Raw genomic sequence first — 17,647 nt, 5'->3', positions numbered from 1 at the left:
TCATTATCATATTCCCAGATGAGAAAGTCAGGGAGTTAAAAACTGAACACATTAAAAATGTTACCAGCAGAATAATTATACGCAGCTCTGTGTATATAATATAACACATGCTTGTCTCCTGATTTTTGTGTGAAACTAAATGCATTTATAACTCCAATATGTTTTATCGACTTTGTGTAGTACATGGGTGTAACTACTACCATCTAGCTATCTATCTATAGATACATCATCTCTGTACACCATGATAGTGGGTTTGAAATCAAACAAGATGTGATTGAATTGTGAATTTTAGGTTTTGCATATCATGAATTGTTTAGGAATCACAGCTATTTTTATAGAGACATGTATTTTCAGAGGACAAACTAAGGTCATTTTAACTATAAAACTATATTTTTCTAGAACTGTTGAGGCCCTTTCAGCAAAGTCTAATCTGGTCGTCTCATTCTTTGGTGTATGCACGTGTTTGCACCTTGTTGTGAATCCCCTGTATTTGAATCCATGGATCATAATTGTAGACTTTAACAATAATACACCCAACTCCATACGCCTGTTTTAGACTTGGTTAGACGTGATTTTTTTTCATCATCATCGTGTAGTTGTCTTCTGCGGTCTTTCTGAGTTTTAGGAGTTGTGGAGCTGGCTAATGTTTTCAATTTTTTTTCTTAAAGAATATACCAAATAATTTATTTGGCCACTCCACTTTCTCCACTTTATTTAGGTTTTTAGCCTTGGGTGTCCCCCCTTATTTGCTCTGGCATCTCTTTGGATCTCATATTGACACTTCCAGTAAAAAGATGCCAAACACTTGGAATTAACCCCAGATCTTCTATCTGCTTGATTTGCCATGAAATAACAAGGAAACAGGATCTCTGAAAATTAGGGTATGAAAGTAAAGGGGTTCTTGCAGTACGTGTCACACCCTTGAATTAAAGCTGAAAACCTGTACTTTCATCTCAAACATTTCCTTCATAGAGTTTATCTGTTTATCATGAAGCCTACTGTGTCCTGGTCTGTACTCATGTCAGCAGGGTGATGTAGGTGCAAATGACTAAAATAAACTACAGGCCAGGCCATGTTCGTTTTAACAGAACATCTTACCAGTTTTAAAAGGCTCATTGATGTGTTTTACTAATATCTAACAGTAAGCTATATAATCTTTAGCTATGCAGGCAGCATTTATTAGTAGATCAATTTGCTGTTGGGATTTGACCTTTTTTTGTGGGATTTGTCAGAATCAAGAACGTTCAGCTTCAAGCACTGTACTGAACTGACATTGACGTCTTCTGTGTGGGAGACCACAATACGCACATTTCCTGTTCTTTTTCCAAAGATTTCCTGTTCCTGTTTTGCCCTTTCTCTCTCTCATTGTCTCATAATTCACCCTTCAAATCATTTGCGAACACGCGTAGGCTGGCAGGGATTAAGCCTTTTGAAGGTACACATTTAACAACAAGTGGGCCAATTATGGCTGCGCGTTTTTTTCACCGTTAACTCCATAAACTCCTACAGCATTTTCATCCACACAAACACACGCACATACACAAACGCAATTTTAATTGCTGGGACAGTTCACTGGAGCAGTGGGTCAGTGCTCAGCTGCTAGAGACAGAATTAGAGCGGCAAACAGCTGAGCTTCTCTAGGGTGCTATCATGTGACCTATCCCACCCACAGGAGCAAAGCAGCTCTGGGTTAGAGTTACCAATAATTTCCAGAATGGCTGTTACGCGTGTGAGTGGAAATCTGTCTACTGTGTACATTGTGCACCCCAGTTATATGGGGACTTTTCTCTCCTTTGTTTCCAAAAGTAAATGTTTTCTCAAACTTGCTGATAGCCATTGTGTTCAGCTGTCATTAGCACACTTTTTGCTCTTTGTCCCTCCTGCTTTTCCTCACAGCCTGCTTTAGGTTGTGTGGCTAAATGTAGATGTTTTCTGGATCTAATTAGAGGCAGTATCTTGGGTTTGTTACACTACAGTGAAAATGTATCAAACAGTTTCTGTAAGGAAAAGAACTGCACAACTGGAATTTTTTAGATGTATTGTTTCCTGACCTGTAAAATAACAGCATGGCCTTTTTTCAGTGTCTGTCAGCAATGCAGCACTAGCAATTACTGCTCTGAGTCAGGCAGTGAAAAGCCTGTATCTCCACTCCTATCACTAGCAACATTTTAACCCAATACACCATGCCTTTCTACAGTTGCTATAATGAGAAGGAAAGGTAATACTTAAAACAAGATCCTTGTAATAAGCAGTAATTAATAAGTCATAAGCTGTTTATAAGTGAGTCTGAGCTCTTCAAAGCATGATTTGGACCAGGACACTCAGGCCTAATTTAATCTTTTTTAAGGGATTTTCTTTGTATTAATTTGTATATTGTCTTTTCTTAACATTATGTAGTGCTCCAGAGGACAGAGCCATGGAAATGATTTCTAACTGTATAGGAATGTGTTTATTAAAAAATTAGTAAAACACTGTTACTTTAACTCAAGCCACTGCAAAAAAGCATAGCTGAGTGTTAATAGGGGCACACCTAGTTAATACATGCATTGTAAAGTATTTATTATTTATATTACTGCTATTTTGACTATGGATACAAAAGAAAGTTTGCATTGGAATAAAGTAAAATAAGCAAAAAGTTTATCAATAGAAAGAATGAGAAGAACAACACATCTCAGTCCTGATCTCATGCTTTGGGGTCCACCATTTATGATTAATAGCATTCCTGAGCATCACGGACAGAAAGGGGAAAATCGTAAATGTAGGAGTTCAATATACAACAAATGAAACTGAATTTAGCCGCATAAGCCCACAAATACAACCCATAGTTGTTGTTTTTCACTAATTACCTATTCACAGCCATATTAGTTGTTGGGTTTTTTTTAAGTACAGAAATAAATGGATCAAATTCCCTTGTTGCAGTGATATGTGATATATGATCCTGACTTTGGTCTGAAGGTCTGACTTGACCATCTTTGTTGTAACAGTGCTGAGATCCATCAGTCTCACTTCAGTTTTAGTCATCATACTGAAACTAGTTCTGTGACTGTGAGCACCTTATTACCTATTGCAAGAACCTTAATATAAAGTGTTACTGAAGGGAAACTGTTTTGTTTTGGGATTATGCTCTAAAAAGGTTAAAGTAAGTTTGTCCAGTGTATGGCCATCCTCTGAAGTGCATCTCCCACATGTCACATTGCTCATGTGGTTACTGCCTCACAACCAAAAGAGAAGGGGTAAGCCCTGCAGGGTTTTAGAGGGTTTTCCAACACCATACCATGAGTGGAGAGTGTTCAGTGAGACAATATTACAAACAAAACTGTGTCTGCACATTATAACCATATTGATAAATTACAGTTGAAGAAACTAACTCACTTCTTGGCCAAAGGTTTGAGGCCAATGTGGAGGTCGTTTGCTGCCGTCCATGCATGTGTGCAGGCTACTGTGTGAATGTGTGTATTTGTGTATAGTGGGGGGATGGTGTGCCAGAGGAATTAGGTAATACTGACCTGACCATTTCAGCCCCCACCTTACAAACAACACTAAGATCAATGTACCAGATCAATAAAAGTCATTGGCAATAACTGAACTTCTCATGTGATCAGTGAAGGAGAAAACTCAAAATTTTTTGCACATCTGCATGTGTCCCAACATGCACATTCATCACACTGAAGGTTTGAAACCAAAAGCATGCAGCCACCCATGCAAGTCTTATCAATCCTCCAAATCCGCACGTGCAGAAATGGTACATGTGCACTCAGGCAGAGACACACATAGACGCATGCACACACACCGCAGGGGGGGAAATAGGCTCTTCTCTGACACTGCATGATTGGTCACTTTTTCCCTCTCTCTCCCTTCCTGCTGAAATAGTTTTAACAAAAGAGAAGGGAGACGGAGGGGGAGGGGTGGCGTGCTTGGGGGAGGGGATACGTGCGCTGCTCTGTTGTCACCAGGCGAGGGAGAGCGAGGGCGGGGAGGGGGCGAGCTGGAGGGCGAGCGAGGGAGTGTAGGAGAAAAGGATAGGATCCCAGAAGAGGCTCAAACACACTGACACACACATACACACACACATATGCACACATACGCAGAGAGAGAGGGAGAGAGACCTTCTGTTACAATTTGTGGAGTAGTGGATTACTTCCCAAACTGAAACACTCATCGGGCAAATCCAGGCATGGTCAGGTCTGTAACCATTTACTCACTTATTAGAAAAAAAAAAACGATTTTGGTTTCCCTTCAGCAGTAATGACAATGTTTCCGCTGCTCCCTGCACATTTCGGTCCTTTTCCTTACGGTAAATGTCGTCATTTTCGTTTTTACTTAGTTTACTTCAATTTATCTACCATCTTTTCCCCTTGTCTTTATATGTATTAAAGTCTAATTAGCTGGCCTCCTGTGTCGACTGTTTGGTGCCTGCTTTAAGTGCGTGCACTTTGGACGCACTTTGGATTTTTTTGCCCTAAATTTCCTTGAACTATTCAGCATTAGAGAGGGCAGCATGGAGTTCTCTTTCCTCTGTTGGTTTGCAGTTTTATAATGAAAACCGTGCTTTGCCGTCTTATAGTCACAGGGTAAATGTGTCAGTGTTCGACTTTCAGTCTCTCTTGTGCGCTTGTGTCTGTGCGCACAGCTAAGGAAAGAACCAGAAAAGCAAGCGCAATGAAAATACATGCAAAGCTCATTGCCGCTCAATAATAGCTTACATGACACCAAATATTTTACTTTTTTTTGTTAAAAGGTTTGCAGTAAAATAAAGGAATATTAATATTGCTCTACGGTGTAAGCGAGTAAGCATGACTTTTATTTTTAATTATCATTATTTTCATAAAATCTCTTAGAATCAAGCGACAGCAATTAAACCAGGACAAGGTGTCTGCTGGCTCTGACACTGACTTGTTTGCACTCTTCAGGTGGCAATGTGTCAGAGTGGTGTTGAACTATGAGATGAACCATGGAGCAGTACAGGAGGCCACTCACTAGCCTTACCAGCAGCCATACAGCCAAAAGCAGCAGAAGCAACAGCCATAACCCAGGAAGACCCTGAAGCATGCAGCTGGGCCCTCACTAGCACCAAGTGGACCTGGTCCTCTCCTCTTCACCTGGGACCAGGGCTGCAGAATGCTCAGTCCTGTCACCCCATACAGTAAGTTTTTAATTTTTTTGGTTTGCATTTGGGAGACACTGATTGAATGAATGCGTCATGTTGTACGTGCATACCATGCTCCAGTTCTGCTTGAGTCTGTTTTCCTGTACACATTCTTCTTCAGGCCCCTCTTTTGTCCAGAACTCATCTCCTGTGGATATGCAGTGAGAAGCGAATTGCTGGGGTGAAGGGAGGGGGATCTCTTGAGCAGTCATGTTGAGAAGGCACATACCCTGATGCCTTTAACAGCTGAGTCTCCAGGCTTTGCATTGAGGAATTTCACAGAAAGTGTTCAGACACTGTTTTTTGAGACCAAACAGACAGCAGATGTTTGTCTTTTTAGAAACGCCACACATATTTTGCAGAATGAATGTGTGCTTGAACAAGCTTTAGGTCTCAGGTTTAGGGCAGTACACATGTACAATCTGAATAAACTCCAGTTGTATTTTTACCACACGTGGTAAAGAGTTGACACATTTGGAAGGCATTTCCACAAAATACTTGTTTGTTACTTAAATATGTAAAAGCAAAAATATATTCAGATCATGTAAACATGTCACAGAATAGCCCCTCCTTTACTCATATGTGTACTGATTACACGAGGTTCCTATCTAGACTGTTAAATATACCTGTATTGACTGACCGGCTTATTGATCAGGACCAGCTTTAACAGGATTACAACACTAACCTGATTTGAATAATGCAACAGGGATTTACTGCTGGATGTTTTGTGTATTCTAAAGCAACTGCACAGAGAAGCAGCAGCTAACAAACAGCAAAATGTCACGATACTTTGTCTCTGACGTCTCGCGAGGCACAACGATGGGGCTGTCTGTGTAGAAAGAAGCTCTGGTAACATCTACGTGTCACATTCCTTCCTCAAAAGCAACTCACAGCAGTGTGTCAGTTTTCTACTCATAGAAACTAAACACGCTCACATTCTGGCATTTTATTTTTTTACTCCCAACCACACCACCTCCAGTCACGTGTCACACACACTGACAAATTTCAGATCAATTCCCAAACACAAATAAGGAAACAATCACAGCTCGTTAAGGTGCGGGTGACTGCGATTGTTTGTCCTTAATGATGATAATGTGAGAGTGATGAGCGGCGTTAGTGCGTTTTAGCCGCCCGTTACCAGGGTGAAGCAGTTCTGTGAATGAAAGCCAGATCGTTAGTAACCTGGTGTCAACAGCCTCTCATTAGTGCTGTTGTAGTGGGGCGCATAAACATCACCCTCTGCCTCCACATGCATGCATCAGCCCTGCTTAATAATTGCGAAAGCTTGTTAAAAGAAAGTGTAACAAGCCGCGGCTCCTTATTAGGTGTTATAGTGTAGATGTGCGGCGCCGGTGGGGAAAACGACAGAGAAAGAGCAAAGTGAAGGACAGATGGAGAAGATGTAGAAGGAGGGACTGGTCAGCTGCAGCCTGATATATGAGTGGACACAATAAGCAAAGAGGGGCCAGGCCAACCTCTGCCACATGTGAGTGTGTGAGCTTAGAGGAGTGGGGGAAGGGAAACTGACCACACAGGCTGGGACACAGAGTCTGGTCTTTGCTATTGCGCAGATAGCAGGAGGGATAGGAAGAATGAACAAAATGCGAGTGAGAGAAAAGAGAAATTAAATGAGAGGGAACGGAGGATTCAAATGATCAAGCTTAAACCAGCTGTGATCTCTTCAGAGATCAAACTGTGTCAAACCCTGTGGTTGGCATAGTTTGATCTTCTCATTTGGCTTTGGGGCTTTCAAATAGCTTTCAGGTTAGGGATGTTTAAAGTCTGAATCAGACCTGGTACAGTATTTGATTGGCTGACAGCAGCACGGCCTGGTGTAGTGTGCAGGCCTGGAGAAAAGGGGGAAGGGGAAATAAAAGGAAGAGAGAGGGAGGGAGGGTCTTCTCCTTCCCACTGACTGCACACCCAGTTTTTTTTTCTTGGTCAGTGCTCACAGGGCTATAACACTAATTTATACCGTTAGCTTGAAACACAGGGATATATGGGTAAAGTGCGCGTATTTCATTGTTCATCTCAGCTGGCGTGACATTCTCCTTGTAAACTCGTATACCGTTTCTCCTCTGATGTGTATTGATCTTGGCAGTGGCGTGAATCAACTTCTAACTAATACAAATCACCCAGTAATGTGCAAACAGGCTACAAGGTCATTTGTCAGCACAGTAAAGAATCACGTTCTCTCTTTGTGTTTTCTCCCTCGCTTCCTTTAGCCTGGGAATAGACAAGGCGTGCTGAGTGCATGGAAAGGATATGTGCTTTGTAAATAGATCTCAGGTTAGATTCCTGACATTCCAGCAGCTTGACTCAACCAATGACCGAGAGTCCATCTGCGTGTTGGCCAGCTGAAGCTGAACCCTCCATGGAAAAAACACAATATAAGACTGTAGTTTGCTGCAGCTTGTGTGTGTGTATTTTTGTGTGTGTGTATTTTGAATTTTCCGTCTTCAGGGGGTGTCTTTGTTTATTGTGTGTGGACTGAAAGCACTTACAGAGACCCTACAGCTGCAGAAGGATGATTTTTGTGTCCACTCTCCATCCAGTCACCCATCTCTTATTCCTCACAACCCCCTAAATCTCATTTCAGCTAGCCCCTTCCCCCACATATACTTCCATCTAATTAACCCCTAATTACTCATACTGACCATGCGGTGGACTGGGAGTCAAGCTAGCCTCCACTGACACACAGAAACTATCCATGAGTTGCAGAATTGCAGAGAAGAAAAATTCAAGCAGTTTTGCCAGAGTTTTCAAAATGTACAAGTCATTATAATAGTCACATCCAATTTAGAGCACTGAAACTGGTTCTGGTGGTGGTTGTTGATGGCTGGGAACCATTTATTCAATAAATCAATGCAGCTGGAGTTTAAAGGCATCCAGTCTTAGTGACCACTCAAAGCAGGTGAGAGAACAAGTTACATTTTAACTGTGCATAGATGCGTTTCTATACACTTTAAGCACTCATCTGTCTCAGATTAGAATCACCTTATGCGTTTGTCTTTGGCTGTCTTTAAACACACAGCACACATGATTACACACTGATGCAAGGCACATTTTTCTGTGTAGTGAACTCTGAGTTCATGTAGTACACAAGCATAGGGTTTGAGGGTTAGTGCTTTTTTGTGTGACTTGACTTGACTTCCTGCTTTCAGTCAGTTTCATTGTCTCTTATTGCAAAGACATGTAAACACAGGACTCGAGGGTGGTGTCATAGTAACAGCAATTTAGCGCTTTCAGTTTGCAAAAGATTTCTGGTTACATGCACCTTTGAACATAAGAGTCAGCGTTTCCTGCATGCATAGCAGTTAACTTTGTTTTCCTGTTTTTGAGTCATCTCAGAAATGTTCTAGCCAGCTTATTATCAGGAATATTAATATTATAAAGTAGATCTAGTCTGTGTATCGACATGAGCCAGACTTTCATGACATTTTCAAAGTGGGCTTGAGCAAAAGCTCTTCAGGCTTTCTGGAGGTTTTGTAAAGTTTTTCTTTGGACATGGGCTGCTTTTTCACTCATTCTCAGTCCAGTCCTTGGGCCTGACCATTTTCAGAGGAATGTTTCTTTGTTTGTTTAGGCACTTAACACTGACCTATGAATCGTTCGGTCATAAAAAGGCACCAAACTCAAGGAATGAACCAGTGTTGTGTCTATACTCATTAAACAACTTCAAGAACTGATTTTAAATTCTATCTATAGTCACTTTGTTACAAGCAACCTGCCATAAAAAACACATCATTGTTCCAATTTCTTTAGTTAAACCTACAAATATCAAAGATAAAAGAGTCTGGCAGAGTCAGGCATAAGATTTAGGCATAAGTATTTTTACAGGCCCTGATGTAGAGAAGCTTTGAATGTCCTGCAAGAAGAATGGAGAACTTTTCCTGAAGATTACTTAAAGAAATTCTGTTTCCAGTAGTAGAACACCGACAGAAATTTGCATAGTAAGAAGTTAGAGTAAAAAATAAACGGTAAAAAGAGAATATGCATAAATATAGCAAATATATACACCTATATAAATACAGAATATATAAATAAGCAATGAAATATACTCATTAACCCTTTCGCACATTGTGGTCACTACAGTGGACAGTTATTCAAAGGCTGTTTTCTTGTATTTGTGTCAGTGTTGATGGCATACTTGCACATAAACCACTACATTGGACACTTATGTGTCACTCCATACAAAATTCAAAAGTCAAAACACATGTTGTCCAGCTTTAAGTGGACATGGAACAAACTCTTTGAAAAGTATGTGTTTCAAAAATAAAGTTCAAATTTTTTTTTTTTTGCCTAAAGATGAATAAAAATGCTTTTTTTTCCTGATGTAGCTGCCATATGTCGACTATTGTCGAAATTATTTTGGAAAATTTTGAAGCGATGAGAATGAAAAATAACTATGAAGTTATTTTGAAAATGTAACATAAAGACTTGTGTTATGTTATGTTGTGAAAGTTACCACCAGGATTGAGAGTGAGTTTGCAAGTGATGCTTCTTTAATTCTTGGAGCTGATTGTTAGCTTAAACACGCGCTAACGCTCCCATAAGCCTCATGTGCTCTAATCCATCATTAACTCAGGTATTTTTCTCAGTCTGGTTCTTGACAGACGGACTCACCTGTTAACTCTTCATCTTCTCATCTCAGGGGGATCTTTCCATGTCTTCAGGTTTTAAATTCCTTTTGCCAGAATTGGTGAAGGTTCCAGAAATAGTAGATCACCGCGCTCAAATGAGCCTTGGCTAAATTATAGAGCCAGTGGTGGAGATGTCGTTAGAGAACTAGACTGAAGACAACGTGGAAAAATGGTTGCCACATGCCTGCAATCAGTATGATCAGTGAATACCACACTGATAGCCACCACTATATGTCATTGATGTTGGCCAGCTTTGAATTTATATGAGAATAATTCCATGAAGCCATTTCATTTTTTTAAAAAATGCCAAAAATCTCACATTGCAGATTATCTTCACACACATGTCAGTAATCTTGTTTAATAGTTTTTATATGTAATAAAGAAAAATGCAGTATTGAGCTGGAAGCTTTACAAAGCGGGACACAGATTCTCAGTGGGATTGGCAAAAACATCCATCCATCCTCTTCTGCTGATCCAATATAGGATCATAGGATCCTCTCTGAGCTGTTGTTCAGTGAGAGCCATGGTCGCCCAGAGTATTTTCAGATGTGAGAACACAAATGACACACTGTCCCCTGCTTTGTGCTACATATGAGAAAGGACAACCTAGGGAGTTTTTCCTTCCGCTTGTCACCAAGTGCTTGCTCATACAATATAAAGCGGTTGAGTGACTATTGTTGTGATTTGGTGCTATATAAATAAAATTGAATTGAATTAAACTGAACTGAATGTATTTGCACTCCCCATTTGCACTAGTGCTTTTGTAGTGTTGAGCCTACTGTGAGCAGTTTCTTATAAACTCCTTCTATGCAGACATAAATCAAACACTGGGTCATATTTCTTTTTTTTCTCCTTTTGTTTCTTTTAGCTGTTCGTCTGCCATGGAATCAGAAATTGGTTGTAAATTTCCTTTGGATTTATCAAATATTTTAAGCATGCAAGTAACATATAGTTTGTTCAAATTGAAAAAAGACAAAGTGAAGTAAATTCTAAGTAGACACAAAGGAAAATGAAGAGCTCACATGTTGAAAATAAAATAAATGGCAGCTTATGATGAAGCAGCTCAAGAAATAAGCAATCGTTAAGTACAGTATACTAATTAGCATGTAATCGAGTAGTTGTGCTTTCTTCAGCTAAGTTCCTGTCAGTTCAACTAGTGCAAACCTGCTAAAGAAATCAAGCACAAAATATCTGTCTCTATTGGGTAACTATAGCAATTGCTCACATTTTTCCAAAAAATCTAATTGAAAGTTTACCATCGAGGAGCATCAAGATTATGAATTCAAATACGACAAAGTGGAGATCTCAGTAGAGCAGTTATCAACACACATTTATAAACTTTTCACACTTGTGGTTCTGTTAATGTGAATGACCTTAAAAATATGACAGTAACAAACATCCCGGGAACATGTCAGAAGGGCTTCTTCCTCGCAAGTGCTCTTTTTTTTATCCCTTAATCTCTTTCAGATACATTTTGGGGGATTTGATGTTGACATGAAAGACTGAGTCATTCATTGGCATTGTATAGAAATATGGAATATCATTCACAACACAGCAGGCACAGAGGCTTAGACGACCCCTACTCCCTTGGGGCTTGTGAAATACTATTTAAAAACCCACACTCGGAACTAAACAGAATATGAGTCTGTCTAGTGTACAGGTGTATGACTAATAATTCTCAGGGTTAGGTCAAGTTATTTTGTTTAGGTAGGTTTTGATGCCTGTGTTTGCTGTTTTGAATGTGTATAAGCCTGTAATGTTTTTGTGCACCGTGACGGGTCAGAATTCCCTGGAGCGTGGGGATTTCTCAGCTCAAGGGTGGAGCTTGTGCCAGACAAGAGCACTTGCTATCCCTGGAATGGATGAGAGGGATTATTAGGCTGAAGGATCATTTAATTTAGGGATCAACGTGTGGACCGTTTAGCGACCCATCTGGTGGTCCGTGTGGACATATGACCCAACCTGGTATAATCCACTTGCAGACAGTTTCAGACCAGACATGAGTGAAAACCTAAATAAATTCCAGAAGTTCATTTTTAAGCAATATATTGCACAGAAATGTCAGATGTAGCAAACATGATACAAATCAAAACCTGCATATGCAAACTGATATATAATTTATTTTTTAAAATTTGTTAGATGTTCACTAAAATACAGTTTTGCAAAATTAGAATTTTTCTTGCAATTACTTCATGGTTCAGGTTTTACACAGCAGAAACTATTATCTCGTTCCAACATCTCCGTTAGACTTTCTTCGAACATTTAGACTGTGATAACTTGATGTGACACAACAAGTAAATGGCCAGTGCCCATAGGATGGTACCATGTTTGTCCAGTACTGTATATTGATGCACGGGTATCAGAAATCAATAAAGCTGTCCGGTGGTTGCAAGGAAGCCCCTCTGGTCAAAGCCTGGGGTCAGGACACTTTAGTAATACTCTGCTATGTGTGGAATGTCAGCTTAATGCCAGTTCAAAAAGACAAAGCCTGAGCCACTAAACCAGCGGATTACTCTGTGCAAATGTGCGCATGTAATCACACATGCCGCGCAAAAATCCGTCATTTTTCACTCATCAGTCAGTCACTTCACTAATGACACACACTTCAGTGTCCATAGATGCTAGTGGGACAGTCTCTGTGTAATTTGGAGAAAAGCTAGTCTCTCTCGCTAGTGACCCCGCCCTCTCCCCTCCCACCCCCCCCCCCCCCCCCCCCCCACCCCCTGTCCAGCAGACCCCTGAGGTTTGGGCCGAATTAGATCACACGCTTGGTGGGGGTGGCTTTGTGGGCTAAAAGACTCAAAGAGAAAATACAATGGCCCCAATGTGAGAGAGACGAAGGCAGAGGGCAGTGTGCAGGCTGATAGAGGCTTATCGCCGTGGAGACCAGGCTGGGGGCTATGTTGGCAGCTTCTCATACAGATTAGAGCAGTCGGCCTCCGCCTGGTAGAGACTGTTTAGAAGGACATGGGCTAAGCATTGACAAAACTGTGGAAAAGAGCCAGCGTTGCAAGGTGATTATGAAGGCAGATATAAGATCTTGTCTTCTTTAGAAGAAATTGGAATCCCTGTGAAGGGCTAAATACCATAAACTAGGTGTAGAAATGTTATCTGATCAGGGTTATTATTCTGAGATTATGTGAAATAACTTCTTCGTTCTTGTTTCTGTCAGGTTTGTTAAAGATGCACTGGTCTCCGGAGCACGCCGCCCCTTTATCTCAGTGGCCTGAACAGCACTTAGACGTCACCTCCACCACCTCGCCACCGTCTTCCCACAAGCATGACCCCTACACTACAGGTCCTCGCCGAAGCTACGCCCCTACAAGTTATCCTTGGGCCAGTGACGACATATCAGCCCTTAGTGCTTCTTCTCTGCTCAAGCGCTACGCTGAGAAATACTCAGGCCTGGACCGCCCTGCTACGGGAGCTTACGCAGAGCATGGGACTTTCTTAAAATCAGACTCTGAGCCCTGGACTCTGGCTCAAGGCATGGACTGTTACCCTGGACTTGAGGCACTCACTGGCACCAAGGTGGCCCCTGCCTCTGTGGGGATCCCAACTACAGGAAGTGTAACAGTGGTGAGCAGTAATTTGGCCCCTGAGCCAGGCTTTAGTGGTGCTGGCTCGTGCAGTGCTCCATCATCTCAGGAATACCCTCCTGCTTACAACAGCACCTACTTGTCTTCAGGATACTGCCCTCAGCCCAGTGCAGCACTCCCACCAACCCCTCTACACTCTTTGCAGGCTCCACCTACTTTAGTGTCCAACTACAGCCCTAGCCCACCTGTCTACAACTACCCCCCAGGGTGCTACCCCCAAACCAGCCTGTCCTCGGGATACAGCCGCCCCAGTGCGTCCTACCTGTCGTCCGGGATTAGCGCTCCCACCCCTCTGGCCCCTAGGCCTACCATGGTGGGGGGGACTTACAACTACCCATCTCACAGCCTTGGAGGGACGCTCGAGACAGGTGTACCTCTGAAACGCAAGGCCTTTGAAATGACAGAGGAACAACAAGAGGGAGCAGAGGTGGAAGGATCTCGCTATAGAAAATATGGCAACGGGAACAGTCACAACAAAGCTTCCGACAACGGGCATGGCAATGGTTATGATATGAGTGTGCCCGCCTCAGATGCACAGTCTTTCAAATCTGGAAAGCCCCTCATATCACCCCCTTACGTCAGGGCAGGGGAGTACAGCCCGCCATCGGGCCTAGCAGGAGAGAGTGTATCGGGGGAGCACAGCTTTCCTCAGCAGCAGAGAATGCCAATGAAGATATCTGCATCTCACGCACACTCTGAGGACCCCACTGGAGGGCACTAACAGACCAGGTTGGCATATTGAAGGATTCCCTTGCTCCTTAAAAACCACCCAGGGTTCCTAACCCTGACAGACTCGGGGAAATAACATTGAATTTGTCGATGAAACATTTAATTTCCCTACTACAGGACCGGTGTTTCCTGTACATTAACGTTTTTGTTTATCATGTTTTCCCAAAGATTCACAGAGGCGTTTTGCCCTGTAAGGCTGAGGTCAGTCTTAGGAGTGAGGTTGAGGCATTCGCTACATAGATATCATTAAGACAGTCTAAATGTACGCGTGTCTGTTTCTCTCAGGATCCTATTTATTCCCTTTTCTGCTACTGTGGCAACAGCACTGCAACATTGTTTTTGGAGTTGGTGTAATTGTTTGTGGCCGTTATGTATTTAAAAGGCCTTTGACTGCAATATGCTCTATCGCACCACAAAAAACCAAAAAAAAAAATTAATAATAAAAAAATCATTATGACCAAAAAGTAAAAAGAGCAATAACTGAAGTGGTAAGAATGCCATACTACTTCAGCACAATCCCGGCTACACTGCTGGCTGTAAGTCTTTGTGCTTGGCTTGGCCTTGAGAAATGAATGTTTTCAGGTTTCATTTCACTTTTCTTTTGTTTAGATTTTTTTTTTTTTATCTCCATGTTTATGTTTATCTTCTATCCTGGACTTCTTGTCCTCTGATTAATTATTCTCATTGCTCACCAACTTACCATTTTTGTCTCATTTATAGATATCAAGCTGCTTATGCTGCGTAATTATGTCATAATATACATGACACCACTCTTTTCTTGACAGGCAGTTGACCTCAGAATCAAAATTATGTATTTTTCCTGCAATGTATTAATTTAGAGTTTAGTTGGAATTATGGAATTAAATGGCACTTGCCTTGTGGTCCATGCATCTGCCCATGGCAAGATGGGTGTTAGCTAGCTACACACTACTTTTGGTTGGTGTATGTAGACAGATGTAAAATAGTCCCTACTGAAAACTGGCCACAGTAAAACATTGATGCTTGTTTTTTTAGGTGTTTTTGTTTGTTTCTTCTTTGTTTGTTTATTTTGAGCATCACAAGGCCATCGCTATTTAGTCCTATTATTTATAATGCAGAGTTAACAACTGTTGACTCACACCTGAATAATCCAGACTGATGAACAGCACTAGACAACAGAGGGAAAAATACATATATTGGATTTGCAGGTGAACTGTCTTGTTTTTCTTTTTTTTTCTTCTTCTTTTTTTGAAGTAGGGAAATACTTTAAATAGCTTTTATTCATGAAAATCCATTGAAAATGTATTTAGCCTTCATAAAGTTGCAGTATGGGTAAATCAAGTATGGCTATTTCTGCTAATCCTTAACCCAACTTTATCTTAGACTGTACAATGGAAAAACATAGATGATTGTACATACTGGGAAAATGTACTCAGTGCAGGTTAGCTACATAAAAGCTCATTATTGCTTCAGTGTGGCTGCACAGGCACGCACATTGCAGCAGAGGATATATGCTTCTGAGCGAGTGCCTCTTAAAAGTTTTATTCAGCTACATACTTTGTTAAAATTTACCTGCTTGTCGTTAGATTTGACTTCTTTATATGTTTTTCTCTTTACTTTTGCCTGTCAGAAGGATGATTTATCGTGTTATTGAATACTCAGGAAGAATATTGTTACCTCAAAAAGATGAACTACGAATGTATGTTGATACCTTAGGGTGTCGGTGGGGGAGCTTTAATGGAGCAAGATGAAATGGCCTGCATTTGTATAGCGCTTTTCTAGTCCTTAAGGACCCCAAAGCGCTTTACACTACATTCAGTCATTCACCCATTCACACACTGGCGATGGCAAGCTACATTGTAGCCACAGCTGCCCTGGGGCGCACTGACAGAGGCGAGGCTGCCGGACACAGGCGCCACCGGGCCCTCTGGCCACCACCAGTAGGCAAACATGGGGTTAGTATCTTGCCCAAGGATGCAGCCAGGAGGCAGCCTGGGATCGAACCACCGACCTTCTGATTAGTGGCTGACCTGCTCTGCCACCTGAGCTACAGCCACCCCAAAAAACGATGCCATGGCTGACACTTCAGGGAAACAATGAACTTTTAAGGTCTTTTAATAGTGTGAACGCACACGTGCACATATGCATGTACATGCGTTCACACACACACACAAAACACTACATGGTTTCTTAGCTCCGGGAAACTTGAGGTTTTTATATCAAGGCCTGAAATGTTGAATGTAATTCAGATTTTTTTTTTAAAGACATGCCATACGTACATCAATGATGTTTTTAGATCTATTTTTTTTCCACGTATAGATGTAAGTCTCCAGTAGGTTTTGGTGGAGAAAATATTGGCATGTCAAGTGTTAGTGTAGTTAGCAGTGGGGAAAAGGAAAAGCACTCTTGATAAACACATATCAAGATGTACACACACTACAGTATATGGTGTATAAGCGATATTTTTATTAAATGTCTTAATAAAGTATCCAGTCACCATTTCAGTATTTTAAAACCACTTGATTCAGCTTGAATTTAGCCCTAACTTCAAGGTGAATTAAGTTGAATATCAACACTGTCAGCGCACTGGGGCTTTGCTGCTCTGCTATGACACTGATTTATGAACTGTGCCAACCTCTAATTTTTTAAAAAGCCTATTAAATGAATGAATCAGGAAACTCCTACTTCAGTTTTGACCCTTAAGCACCAACTGGATAGAGCCACAAGCCACCAGAGTGAAAGAGGTAATATCAACAAACTCTGGTGTCATAAATTGGCAGAAATGTTCTCAATCACATGCGGTGATAGAAACAGGTGTGATTGGTCACAACTGGCAGTTTAAAGTAGAAATCTGTTTAAGTGGAAGCAGGAGGGCAAATGAAACATGAGCTTGAGATGTCTAGGTTGTTACAAAGCTGAACTTCAAATCTAAAGTGAATGGATTCCCCTTTAATTTTACTAATTGGAAATTCAGTGTAATTAAAAGACATTTTAGTGCTTTTTTACTATCTTACTCAGAATGCGGTTTAAGGGGAAAAAGTAGAGGCTCTTCAGAAAAGAAATTCAGATTAGGAAAGAGGTGCTAAGTAAATCATGATTTATGCTTACCCCAGGTTTTTACAAGTATTTGGTTACAACAAGTGAATCAACACAGAATGTGCTCTGCATTCAAAAGACACATTGCGGGAAGCATTTGCCTTTTCTTTGTGTTACTCTGATTCAGTGAAGGGAGTGGAGTCAGTGTTGGCCTTCGCAGATGGAAAATCAGACTTCACTGTTATCTTTGTGATTCACATGTACTTTTCTTGTATCTTGTACATTCTCTGTAACCGTTTCTACCTCATGTTGAAGACCTTGTACATGGAAGTATTTATTTCATGTCATTTCACATACCAGTTTAAAGACCAGCGTTTCAAACTGTTGACCTGTTATAGTCTACCTCACTAGAGACTGTTGTGACATGGAAATGAAGATATTATACCAAAAAAAGAAAAAGAAAAATATTTGAGTTTTCTCTTTTTGTCTGTGGAAATTAAAAATGTTTTAAGGTT

The 17,647-nt window shown here is 41.1% G+C and overlaps 1 protein-coding gene across 3 annotated transcripts; it reads left to right on the top strand.

Moving 5' to 3' along the window:
- Positions 1-3,978: 3,978 nt before the first annotated feature.
- On the top strand, positions 3,979-17,647 carry LOC146518646 (fidgetin-like protein 2). Of its 3 annotated transcripts, XM_085160815.1 has the most exons (3): positions 3,981-4,182; positions 4,911-5,143; positions 12,962-17,647. In XM_085160815.1, exons 2-3 carry the CDS (start codon positions 5,119-5,121, stop codon positions 14,107-14,109), a joined length of 1,173 nt encoding a protein of 390 aa, XP_085016941.1. In that variant the 5' UTR covers positions 3,981-4,182; positions 4,911-5,118; the 3' UTR covers positions 14,110-17,647. The 3 variants fall into 3 exon arrangements, with proteins under 3 accessions (XP_085016942.1, XP_085016941.1, XP_085016943.1); XM_085160816.1 differs by having other exon boundaries at positions 3,979-5,143; XM_085160817.1 differs by lacking the exons at positions 3,981-4,182; positions 4,911-5,143 and adding an exon at positions 12,498-12,803.

The sequence above is a fragment of the Neolamprologus multifasciatus genome, chromosome 5, assembly GCF_963576455.1.
Source record: "Neolamprologus multifasciatus chromosome 5, fNeoMul1.2, whole genome shotgun sequence".
Lineage (NCBI taxonomy): Eukaryota > Metazoa > Chordata > Actinopteri > Cichliformes > Cichlidae > Neolamprologus > Neolamprologus multifasciatus.
Note: the sequence above shows the minus strand (reverse complement) of the source record. Positions and strands in the feature narration are given on the sequence as shown.